The sequence below is a fragment of the Erpetoichthys calabaricus genome, chromosome 4 (assembly GCF_900747795.2).
Source record: "Erpetoichthys calabaricus chromosome 4, fErpCal1.3, whole genome shotgun sequence".
Taxonomy (NCBI): Eukaryota; Metazoa; Chordata; class Cladistia; order Polypteriformes; family Polypteridae; genus Erpetoichthys; species Erpetoichthys calabaricus.
Window position 1 is genome coordinate 199,026,768 of NC_041397.2, and position 13,616 is coordinate 199,040,383.

A 13,616-nucleotide genomic window follows, 5' to 3' on the forward strand; every position below is an offset into this window, starting at 1 on the left:
ATATTGAATATCCGGTTCAATTTTTGTGAGGAACAAACGACGGTCTCCCCTTTCGGAAATACTCAGGCGGTTTCTTTCTTTGGTCATAATATGATTAACAGCACTAAATCCTGATTCCACAACATATGAGGTAGGGAAAGGTATCAATAAACTAAATACCATTTTCCACATATTTGGATATAAGACCGGCATTTTTTTTATTTTGCCATAGGTTTTCATATCCACCACTGTCGAATTTATGTTTACTTTCTTCATCATATCTAATTTCTAACAGTTCTTCTTGGCAAGTTGTATCAGCCTCTTCAATATTTGCGGTAAAAAGATTTTTCATCCAGTCATATACCTTCAATTTCAAAATATCTTCAAATTGTTTTTCCATGTCCAATTTAAGTTCGTTGAGGTGGCTACTGAATCTGTCAATATCCTCTGGAGTTGCATCATCTTTTATAGATGATAATTGAGGAAACTGATGAAATTCTCTCTTCAATAGATTATGACGAAGTAGTTCAAGTTTGTCAATAAATAATAGCACAATACTTTGGCAACCTATAAGAGTTTTATTATCTCCTTGAAGCTGCAAATTGACATCGTTAAATCTCTTGAAAATATCTGCCAAGTAAAAGGCATCATTCTTTACTGTTTTTAACTGTTGACACAGATTGGTCTCATTATTACTTTCAAAAAATTGTATGACACTATCATATAATGCTACAAATCTAGCCAAAGATGTACCCTTTGACAGCCACCGAACTTGTGTGTGCAAAAGTAACTTAATAAAATCTTCATTATTGTCCTGGCAAAGCTGCCGAAACATTCTATCATTCTTTGCATTGGATTTGATCTTGCTTACGGCTCGAATTATTATAGTTAATGATGAATGGAGACTTGTACTTAGATGTTTTCCTACAAGATGTTGTCTGTGCACCACACAATGAATACATAAAACATTTGGCACTTCCTGCTTCAAATAAGCAACAAATCCACGATAGCGACCTACCATTGATGGTGCTCCATCAGTAGCGCATGCAACAATTTTATTCAAAGGAATATTATTTTTTGTAAAGTATGTTCTCACAGTATTAAATATAGATAATCCTTTTGTATCTGTGAGAGTTATTGCGAATAGCATTTCTTCTCGTAATATATTGTTTTCATCAAAATAGCGTACATATGCCATCAATAAAGCATCATTATCTGCAATGGTAGATTCGTCCAATTGCATGGAAAATGAAGAGTTTTGGAGAATACTTATAAGTTTGTTTTCAACATTAACTGCCATTTCATCAATTCGTCGCTTTACTGTGCTATCGCTTAGGGGCAACGTTTTTAAAATTTGAGGTATATCCTGATGCATTACTGTTGAGATAAATTCTTTTATAGTGGGTATTATTACTGTTTCTCCAATATTACAGCTTTTACCACTTTTTGTAATTAATTGTGAAGTGCGATAAGTGGCAATTAATCCATCTTCGTTCGTTGTATGTTGTTTCTTAAATGAAGCAACGATAGTTGAACGATTTTGAAATTTTTTATATATTTCCTAAAAATATTCAATGGGCTTGTCCTTGTCATTTGGATGCTTTGTAGAAAGATGTTCTCGCAATCGACTTGGCTTCATTGCCTCATTGGATAATGTTTTATGGCACAATAAACACATTGGATGATGTTTATTTGCAACAGATTGTGCTGGCGAATAGCCGCATGCATATTTCTTTTTTTGAGACATGGGCTCACAATATTTCACAATATTTTGTTTGAAGCTGTAAGCACGTGCTTGCTCTCAGAAATCTAACTACGTACTGACTTTAGTTTCGATTACGTAACGATTTAGCTTCACTTACGTAACGTGAACAAAACTTATGCGCTTGAAGTCTGTTGTGTGGTCGCGACTTTTGGAAGGCTGTACGCTTTTCCGATCCGGTATGCGAGACGTCCTTCTCGTCTCCTGGCGTTGGTCAGGCAGGATCAGGCGTTCCGGTCGCTGGACAGCACAGCGTACGTTGGACGTGGATGGTCAGTCAAGGTGCTGGCTATCACGATCCCGCGATGTTTTCATCAGACCATAATGTTGAAAAATATGTGGATCCAACAACAGCCATTGGGAGTCAGGATCGGGATGTAGTAATCGTAGCTTCTCGTACGTTGAAATGATGAATGTGTTGACAGAGTAACAAATGCTGGGTACCTCTAAGTTGAGGATTGCCGGATGTTACAAGTGTCATGGTTGAGCGAGAGTTTGTCGAGATGAGACTAAGGTAGTGAGTATCCGTGGTTGTGCGTTTTATAAAATTTTATGTAGCGGGTGTTGGCCAATGGCATCACTTCTTTGCGATCGGGGCGAAGTAGCGAGACATCGGCTAGTTTTGGCAGTCCAAGGGGGGGTTCCTAGAATGTCACCCTATTACCCTAAAATCCGGGAATCGAGACGAAAATATGAGTCAATTGGTGTCTCCATTGTCCGGCAGTTTCTGTTATAGAAAGAAGTGTTGGACCATGGAGTTCTTTGTCTACGGGGTAATAAAACGACGAACTGCTAGTTTTTGGGCGACAATAGTATGTAATCGCAGCGCTGTTTGGTTGCTCCGCTACCGCCCACCATGAAAGTTGGAACGCCCACTAGTAGGCGGTAGGGACCAGGTTGACTATCACTGGTCTAGACTGTCATGTTACTGCTGAATATAGATTGGCATGGTAGAGCTTTGGGAGAGCAAAGCCAATATTAAATATGCTTTTGTTTACTAATTATTTTTAAGATAAATATTGTGGGTGTTTTTGTCAAATTATGTAAATTTTGTACATCAATGCAGAATCATGCAAAATGAGAATTGTGATTAATCTATTTTTTCCCCCACTTCTAGAGAATGCTACAAGATGCTGGCAAAATTAGTAATAACTGTGAAACACTTCTCCATCTCAAAGAGGTCCTAGACAGCCTAAAAAAAACTGTGAATACCAAAACAATGTAAATAAGAATGTTGGTAATCCCTCATCCTAAGTATTCTAAGTGGGAAAAGACTGAGAAAACCAGCATTCCTCTGCTACAAATTAGCTTAGTTTAGCTCCTCCCACGCCGGGTGCCGCACTGGGCGCTAAAAGATCGCCAACGAATTCGGTCAGTAGCAGCGGCTTCGGCTTTGTCCCATGATATGTCTATAGTTGAAAGAACGCCACCATGTTTGTTTTGGGCGGCCATGCTTTCATGTGCCAGGTGCAGGCATCCAGCTCATAGCGATCTTTGGAAGGCGATGTATCGATTGCCGGAGGATGTGGCCAGCAAAGGGAAAGCGGCGTTCCGCTACAGTGCTCGCTAGAGGTTGGGTAGCTGCTCGTTGAAGGATTTTGTCATTGATGACGTGGTCCCAGTAGGGGACCTTCAGTATTCACTGTAGGCAGTGTTGCTGAAAGATGTTCAGGCGTCTCGTGATCACTGCAGATGACTTTCAAGTTTCGCTCACATATATCGCCGTAGGGATGACGGTCGTGTTTAGCAGTCGTATCTTCATTGGCAGTGTAATGGCGTTGGATCGCCATATTGGTCCCAGTTGTCGTATTACTGATGACGCTTTCCCAATACGGCAGGCTACGTCGATGTCTGTCCCCCCGTCAGGCGCTAAGGTGCTGCCGAGATAGGTGAAGCGGTCGACTTCCTCAAGCTGTTGTTGGCCGATGGAGACCGGGATGTTTGCACAGGCATAGCCGATACGCATGACCTTGCTCTTGGCCTCACTAATTCGGAGCCCGATTTTTGCCGCCTCACGTTGTAGTACTTCAGTGAGATTGCGGAGGGATTGTTGGGTGGGGCCAAGTAGAGCGAGATCATCTGCAAAGTCCAGATCTGCTATTCGTCTCCCATCGTGGCCCTGAAGGCCATGGTCGGCGTGTCCAAGGGCGTGGCGCATGACAAAGTCAAGTGCCAGCAGGAATAGAAATGGCGAAATGATGCAGCCTTGGCGCACGCCTGTGTCAACCTGGAAGGCCTCGGAGTTGCCATAGTCCGTGCGTACGTAGCAGCTCGACTTGTGGTATATATTTCGTAAGATGTTGACGAACTCCACTGGGATGCCATAGACTCCAGCGATTTTCCATAGTGTCTCTCGGTGAATACTGTCGAATGCCTTAGTAAAGTCAATAAAGTTTATAGACAGTTTTTGCTGCAGTTCGGTACTTTGTTCGATGACTGTGCGTAGGACAAAGATTTGTTCGGAGCAGGATCTCCCGTTGCGGAACCCTGCTTGCTCCTAGTGGAGTAGGTGGTTAAACAGCTTGGCGTAAGTGTCGGAGCAGGATGGAGCACAGCACTTTGCCTGGGATGGAGAGGAGAATAATTCTGCGCCAGTTGTTGCAGTCGGTGAGATTCCCTTTCTTTGGAATTTTTACGATGACCCCTTTTCTCCAGTCTTCTGGAACGGTCGCACCTGGTAAGGAGAGATGTAAGACGGTCTATAAGTGGTTGTCCTGTGTGTTTTAACATTTCGGGAGCGATTTCGTCCATGCCGGGTGCGCAACCAGTCTTGAGGGCTGCAATCACCATCTTAGTTTCGGCTGACGTGATCGGTCCAACTTCGACTGGAAGGTCGTTTGCCAGTGTTAAGAGATCGTCCACAAATGTTGATGTGGGTTCTGGTTGGTTCAGGAGCTTAGCGAACTGCTCGACCCATCGTTTTTCTTGTGCTTCGGTGGTTATCAACAGGTGACCGTCCTTTGCTTTGATTGGTACACCTCTCCCGCTGGGCGTGCCACTCAGCTCTCGGATGATCCTGTACAGTGGAACCTCGGTTCACGACCATAATTCGTTCTAAACCTCTGGTCGTAAACCGAATTGGTCATGAACCGAAGCAATTTCCCCCATAGGATTGTATGTAAATACAATTAATCCGTTCCAGACCGTATGAACTGTATGTAAATATATTTTTTAAAATATTTTTAAGCACAAATATAGTTAATTACACCATAGAATGCACAGTGTAATAGTAAACTAAAGTAAAAACATTGAATAACACTGACAAACACCCAGGCTCCCTGCTCAGCTGCACGTACAGGCTCGCTCTCAGCTGCGCACGCGCTCTCTCTCTTTCTCTCATCAGCACACGAGCCTGCCTGCTCTCTCTCTCTCTCTCTCTCTCATCAGCACACGAGCCTGCCTGCTCTCTCTCTCTTACATTGCAGCAGTTCAGCAGTTCACGTCTGACCGAGAACAATGCAACACGTGCGGAAATCATCAGCGCGCACAAACCGAAAGGGAAACTGGCTTGTTCGTATACCGAGTGTGTGGTCGTGAACCGAGGCAAAAGTCTGGCGAACTTTTTGGTCGTAAACCGAGCTGTACGTGTACCGAGGCGTTCGTGAACCGAGGTTCCACTGTATAATGTTTTAGTGTCATTCCTGTCCACGGCTTCTTGTGCCTCATGTCCTTTCTTTTCGATCTAATCGCGCTTATCTTGGCGGCAGCTTCCTTTGACCATTCGATCGCCAGCTCAGTTCTCGGTATGTGCCTTGTCTTTGACCAATTGCAGTTGTGGCACTTTCGATGACAATCTGGTGGAGTCATGTCCAGTCGTCCTTAACCGATTCTTCGCCACCTGTTTCTGCGAGTATTTTGAAGTGATTTCGGAGCTCAAGTTTGAACTGTTGGGCTACGAGCGTCTCTTTGAGCTTTGTAACATTGAAGGGTCTTGGTCGCTGAGGTTTAGGCGGCATTTGGTGACTAGTAAATTATGGTCAGAGCCGACGCCCGCTCCTCTCCGGCTTTTCTCATCTAGCATGGACGAGCGCCATCTTTTGCTGACGCAGATGTAATCGATTTTGTTTTTGTATAGTCCTCCTGGAAACCGCCACATCATCTTATGGATCCTTTTGTGCTGGAAAAATGTATTTCCGATGCATAGATTGTTCGTGGCGCAGAGTGAGCGTTTGTCGCCATTGTCGTTTGTTCGAGCGCATGATCCATGCGGACCCACTGTTGCCTCAAAGCCCGAGCGGTCACCGTTTAACTGAGCACTGAAGGCACCAACGACAACGAGCAAATCATGGCGTGGTACGGTCGTCAGCTCGTCTTGGAGCTGGTCGTAGAATGCTTCCTTTGCTGCTTCGTCGGATTCCTCTGTTGGGGCGTATATCTGGATGACTGTGATGGTCACCTGTCAGGATCGGAAGCGGGCAGTGATAATTCGGTCAGACACCAGTTTCCACTCCGTGAGCGCTGCTGTCGCCTGTGGTGATAGTACGAGTCCAACGCCACGTGCATGTTCCGTGCTATGGCCAGAGTAGAGAAGCATTTTTCCATCGCTAATTAACGGTCCTGACCCCGCCCATCGTACCTCGGCGAGGCCTAAAATGTTCAGGTGGTAGTCGTCGAACGCTCGGAGCACCTGGGCAAGGTAGCCCATTCAGTAGAGCGATCGTACATTCCATGTTCCGATTCGTGTTAGTGTCTTAGCATTGAATAGAGAGCCGCGCATCAGGTGTTGTACGGCCACAGATGGGCTTTGTTCCATCATAGGGGATCGGCCTCCGTCATTGCTGGTTAGTTGAATTTGTTGCTACAAATATCAAAGACAAATGTGTGCATTCTTAGGATTACAAAATTTTTACAGATATTTTATTCTGATGTTTTGGGCACAAACTAATCACACCTATCTGATCTTCAAACAGTAAAAATATAACTTTGTCCCATCAAATGTATGAGACTGCTGTTGGTTTTCTTTCGTTCGTTTGCATATAACGCAAATAGTTTAGCACCTACTCCAGCAGCCTTGTCTGTATGCATGAAATGCATCACCTCCTAGTGGACCGATTTTGTTGAAATGTGGCAGACTTATTCTTCAAGGAAATTTGTTAAGAATATTAAAATTTTCATTGAGATATCTCTACAGGATGCTGCACAAGTCTTTGAAACTTCAAAATTGCAGGGCACTTGTGAACCATAAAAACAGAAAAACATCCTTTGTAACGTCAACTTTCAATTAGTTTATACAGTTGCAAATTTTACCTTGAGAGCCATTACTTCAACTTAAATATGTTTAGTAATTTTTTTTCTTTTACTCATTCATCAACTGCTCCTGATGACAAAACTTGAAATGCCTACAGTTGCACAAGCTGAAGCAACTAAACACCACAGTAGGACATGAAATGGGGTGAGGTCAGATGTAAGCAGGATTGGATTGACTATACGAGGGGGACGCAAAAATAACGAGAATTTTTTTCTGGAGGCTGAAGGGGTATTAGTTCCAACGTTTGTCAAGAGGAATCCTTGAAGTACTCAAGCGATTGCATGATGCAGTGCAGAGACAAAACGACCTGAATTGTGGTGATCAGGCGAGTGGCTTCTGTATCATAACAACACTCCCACCCACGCAGCATTGAATGTACAGCAGTTTCTCATGAAAAACGGGATAACAATGGTTTCCTACTCCCCCTGAACTTGCACCCTGCGATTTGTCCTTATTTCCAAGAATGAAGAGGGACCTTAAAGGAAAGCATTTTCTGGATGTAGAAGAGGTCAAGAAGCAAACGACGGAGGCATTGAAGGCTATCACTTTGCAAGAGTTTCAGAACAGTTTTGAACAATGGAAAAAGTGGTGGGACAAGTGTATTGCATCTCAAGGAAAGTATTTTGAGGGTGATTCAATTTTGGAAATGTTCTGAGAAATATATGATTTTTTTTTTTTTAATTCTCGTTATTTTTGGGTCCCCCCCTTGTATGTTACAATATAAAGGAAGGAATGATGTTACATGTGTATTTATTTATTTAATCAGCTAATAAGAATATTCTTATTCAATACAGGAGTAATTATATTGTTTATTCATCACTTTCCAAGGTAAATACTGTCCCTTACTATATCAGAATGCAAGGGTTGGTCTTGTTACATAATAATAGCCTGGTTTATGCCTCCACCTCATCTCGTGCTCATTTCTATGGCTGCTTGCCATCCTGCGCAAACCTGATTCAAAGCAGCTCACATCTCCTGCTCCTAACAATCAAAAAGGGTAAGTGACATGGTGTTCATGTCCACAAAAGTAAAATATGAAAACAACTTAAGTTATATAAAAATGTACAAATGATGGCTTTATGACACTTTATACTACAGTGACTAAATGAGTACTAAGTATTTCCGTTGCACTAAAAAAGGACTTCATGGCAGCAGTATCTAAAGATTACAATGATTAAGTATTTCTCAGACACTGTAATTAATCGGCAAAGTGCCACAATGATCCATTATCTATTATGTTATGATGTAGCCAGCAATTTTAGCTTGAGAGTTGAGCATAGATTTTAAATCTCCATCAGCTACTCTTTTTATGTTTAAGAAATATGAACTACAATTAGCAACAGACCCTCCACATCCAACACCTAACAACAGCACATGAACCTTTTCGACACTAGAGTTGAAGTCTGCTGTCTATGAAAGCAATTTCAGCCACATGATAGAGTAAAATGTTATTAAAAACACACTTTAAGTACACTACTGTACAAGTAAATGTAATTCAATTGTATTATGTTATTCTGAATATGACTCACTGTTACAAAAATATGTAATAAACAAAACTGTGATAAGCTCTTTGATGAAGTGACTAGAAACTGCTAACCGGGTCTCTGAACACACTTTAATTTTATGCCAGTTTGTTATGTCATTAATCCAGACCACAGTCGTGGGGAGTGCTGGAGCCTTTCCTGGATAGCACAGGGTGCAAGGCAGGAATAAATCCTGGTCAGGGCAAACACACTAACATACATACCTACTGTACATACCAAATACACACTAGTGCCAATTTAGCATCACCAATTCACCTAACCTGCATGTCTTTGGACTGTGGGAGGAAACCCACGCAGACACGGGGAGAACATGCAAACTCCACGCAGGGAGGACCCGGGAAGCGAACCCAGGTCCCCAGGTCTCCCAACTGCGAGGCAGCAGCGCAACCCACTGCGCAACCGTGCCGCCCGAGGAAACAAACACCTGGAGGAAACCCACACATACACGGGGAGAACATGCGAACTCCATGCAGGGAGAACCTGGGACATGAACCATGATCTCCTTACTGCGAGGTAACAGCACTACCACTGAGCCACCATGCTGCCCACGCATATATTTTCTTACTTGTTGAAGCAAGCTGAGAAGTTGCTAGGTCACAACAAATGCTGGTTCAACTGCAGATCTCTGTGAATTTGTATTTGGATTCAAGTGTTATAATATTTCACATAGCCCTAGAGAAGATCAAGCCACATTGGTCTTCAGAAAGTACAGAATATCAGAATGTCATACAATACATGCAGGGTCCTAAAATTGTGATGCTTAGCACTTAAAAATTATGGACTACTGCTTAGTTGACCTGTACATTATACACCTGAACACCCTGTAGCCAATCCAATGCCCATTCTGAAGAAAATTAATATTTTTTTATTAAAGGTTTTCCCAGAGTATGATTAAGTTTTTATTTTTTTACTTCGTAAAAAGAACAGTATGAAAAATACAGATAATCCAACATATTTTTGTTGTGCATTGTTATCAACAATACATGTTTAGAGATTTATAGTTCATGATCATTTCTCTCCAGGACTTTAGTTTCTTCCCATTTTCTAACACAGGGGTACTTAATTATGGTCCTGGATGTCTGTAGTGGCAGCAGGTTTTCATTCTAGCCAGTTTCATAATTAGAAGCCAAGACTAACATATAGTGAAACCTGGTATTTAATTATAAGGCTTCTTAGTGCTTTCATTCTCCCAAGACAAAAATTTTCATTTTTGTAAGCACTTTATCCATATATTTTATAGTCCTTGACTTCTCTCTCATTTATTTCAAAACATTGCATTAACACAAATATTTCATGATGCATATCGACAGATTTAAATGGAAGCACATTAGCTAGAGAGTTGGTGGTTCCTTTGTTATTTGCACCATATTATTAACGGATTCTTGGTTAAGAAAATAGGCAACAACTAAAACTTAAATGCAGTTTCTTAAAACTAGAATAGGCAATTAAAGGTTTTGAACTGTAACAAGCAAGTTAACTAAAACCAAGCCCAAAATAAATATTGCTTCATTAGTAAATAAACAACTTCTAAATTAAACTAGTAACAGCAACAACCTGCAGCCACTCTGGATCTCCAGGATCGTAACTGGGTAGTCCTTTTCTAATATAATGTGGTGGGAGTTCGTGTAAATGTGTATGTGCAGTGTGTTCTGTTACAAGTTGGTATTTGTTAGGCCACAAGGGCAAAGAAAGAGCAATCAGGAGATTAAATCATTAACCAAAACACAAGCAGGGTGTTGCAAAACCAGAAAGAAAGATTGTTGATTAAATTCAAAATGTAATCCAGAAATAAAGGAGCTATGTAATCAGAAAACTATTAAATCAAAAGGAGTTGGTTAATTGGAAGTCTTTGTTTTAAGTATCCACAAACTTCACCAATGGGCTACTCACAAAGTATCATGACAATAGGTACTTAAAACAGGTTAAACTTCAGCAAAGGTAAATGAAAAACCATAGCACTGATAAAGGTTTTTGTATTTTTTTGTTCAGGCCTTGTTAAACTTGACTGTATGTACTGTATTTGTTTAAGGCCTTTCAATGCTGACTTACCAATGATCTTCATTTTTCCCTTATGCTCTCATCTATTAAGTGCTGTAGTGCTCACTTTATTCTTAACATCTTTAATGCAAATGCAATACATTATTTAAATTGTCATGTACGGTAATGTTAACTGTTAAATGTTTTGCGATAACCATGAAGTGCACTATGTTGAATAAACACTGCTTAATTGATGGCTTTGTCTTCCCCTATGTACACTGACTGAGAAAGCAAAATGACGTGCTTGCTAAGAGGACAGTGGTATGAAATTGTTAATCTGTGTGAAAAGCAACCTTTTACTGGTAATATCCAAATGAAGAACAAAGAGGACAATGCTTGTGAAACATAAATTTAACACTGTGATAATGATAATCTCATGGTCCAACATATTTTATTTAGGGTACACATTTTAATTGCCTACTTTATGGTTTGGCTAGACCTCCATCACTTCATAAACAAGGCTTAAACCGTTTTATATAACAAAAATATGTAAAAGAATATTTTTCGTATCATCAACTGTCCCATGAATATGTCAAACGAAATAATAAAACTACTGTGGTTTACAATTTTCTAGAAAATTAAAAACACAGGACCATGCAAATCCGCAAAGAATTAAATATGAATTAAAAAAAACGAACAAACAAACAAAAAAACTAGAAAAAACATTTAGGCTATTACAGAGAAAGAAATGCAAGCTTCAGGTCAGAACAAGTGACTTTGTTTTAAAATGTCAAAAGTAAGCACTATAACATATTGATTCATAAAGTTTACGGTTTGAGACATCAATTGCATACAAAGGTCAAATGTGTCTTTATAACTTTTAGTGATCTGTTATTCTAAAGAATTCCAGGCTGTCTGATATATGAACTTCCATGGAAACTATAGTTTCTCATTTTAAAGCCAACTGTAGGCGTCAAAACAGACAGACAGCATCTCCCTTTTATTTCAACTGCTTTTCATTCATAGTTTAAACTGCTGTGACTATAAAATGCTTGAATGCCTTAAGTATTAACCACAAATGTGTCATCAATAAAAATAAATGCTTCACTCTCCTACACAACACTTACAGATAAAATTCAATCAGGTTTATTCGAGTCTTTCAATGTCAGATGATAAACAGCATTTTGAACTACCATTACCAGCTTTCAGTGGCCCTAACCAGTTCATCTGTTCATTGTGGGTGTAAAGCAAAAAAACAGCCCTGGATGGGATGGCAAGTTTTTATAGTCTACATTCCCATACCACAGGTAGACAAGTCAGTAGTCTAGACACCTGGGACTACCAATTTTTAATTATAGACAACAAAACTATAGACTCCCAAGTCCTGGCAGACTACTCGATGTTTCAGATCTTTGGTGAATACAATATTTCCCTAAACAAAAGACTCGATTCATCATTTACTATATTAAATGTGCTGTTGCTTTTAAAGGCAGCTGCTTATGACACACCAACCTGTCGTATCCACCGACTCAAACACACATACCGACTAGCAAGCAATATAGTGGAGTTGCACAGATAGTCTACAAAGCAAGAAAAGGAAACAATAGCATTACCTTTAAAGCAACTGGGGCAGTGAGTGCAAGAATGCCAAAAGTTAATTGTATCCTCTCGTTATAGTGCAATGATATAAATAAGGTAATAATTAACGCATAATTAATGTTACGGCATGGGTCATGACCTCCAGTTGTCACATAGTAGAAATGTGAATAGCAATCACATGCAATGTAGCTCAAAATGGCAGCACCCATAAGGAAAACAACATGGTGGTGTGCCAAGATAAATATTTTAAAACTTGAAATTACCCTAGATAAGAAAACCAATTACAAAAATAATTTCTATGTGTTCAGAAGCACCCAAAAAATGTGCAGTAATCCCAGTAAAGACTGTGATTACAGTGATCACATTAAAAAGTCATCATAACATTAAAGGGTGAAGAAGAGATTGCAAAAAACATGCTGGGAGACCCCTTGATTAATGGTCAATAGATCTGAAAAGACACTGATGCTCCTAATGTCTAGACTCAACACTGGTTGTGAGTTAGTCCATTGTTAACAGTATAGCAAGAGAAACAAATATTATGCTGTATGAATTTTATCCCTCCACTTTTGTGGAGTTTTAAGGCTTGTAAAAATGGTAAAGACAGTACATTATAATGTAAAGTAAATTAAGATAGTAATCACTTCCTGAAGTCAAATTGCAGCTATTACAATACTGCCATTTTCATTTTCAGGACTTATGTAGTAAATACCTAAATGTGTATTGCTCAAATTAATTGTTATTAACTTTGACAGATTAATTAGTCAGGTAGATTAACTCAGTCTCTAGTGACACAGATTTGGAAAACTCCTTGAGAAAAAGTCATCCGACAGGCAACAATATTGGCATGGAGGTCAACCAGGCTTTAGACAATGTTTAAGTGGCAGCTCTTAATTAAATGCATTAGGTACTCATACATCTTATTAAAGGACACAGGGAAAATTAGGTTGTATGCTGGGCAAGGTTAAACCAATCAATCAAAGGATATATGATTTCAACTCAACAAGAACTGCACCTCTTAATTTTATCACCCCTAAAATATCTTAAGATCAATAGTCTAGCAATCTTTGTCCATTTTTTACAGCTGGTACAACATATCCATTCATGCAAAGCTGATCTATGAATTTCAAGCAGTTTATCTGACTCACTATCCAGGATTTGTTTCTCCCTTATAGCATATTCATTCAGGCTATGCTCCAGACCCCTACAAGCCTGTCAGGATTAAGCGGGTTAGAAAGCAAATTAATGGATGGGTTAGAAAATGATTACATGAGTAGATCACAATCAGTTTACAATGTACCATATATACAGTTAACAAACTAGAAAAATATTTTTTTTCCAAGTTAACTCAAGAAATTAATTTTATTACACAGTGCATACACCACTGCTGTTTCTGTCAACTTTTAGAAGAATGACCTTAGAATTACAAAATAATACACAATTCAATAAGTTCCAATAGATTGTGGGGAACAGCCCAGACACAGACAGGTAGACATGATGGTTTCACCAC

The 13,616-nt window shown here is 40.0% G+C and overlaps 2 protein-coding genes across 2 annotated transcripts in view; both read right to left on the minus strand.

Annotated features, from left to right (window-relative positions):
* LOC114650491 (glycerophosphodiester phosphodiesterase domain-containing protein 5-like) overlaps positions 1-13,616 on the minus strand; it is a 362,124-nt gene that overhangs the window by 312,415 nt on the left and 36,093 nt on the right. The window lies entirely within an intron of this gene.
* On the minus strand, positions 152-1,354 carry LOC114651188 (protein ZBED8-like). Its single transcript, XM_028801139.2, has one exon. It carries the CDS (start codon positions 1,352-1,354, stop codon positions 152-154), a length of 1,203 nt encoding a protein of 400 aa, XP_028656972.2.

Excerpts from the sequence above, each read along its gene's own strand:
- LOC114651188 (XM_028801139.2), bottom strand. The coding sequence starts at position 1,354 with ATGCATCAGGATATACCTCAAATTTTAAAAACGTTGCCCCTAAGCGAT.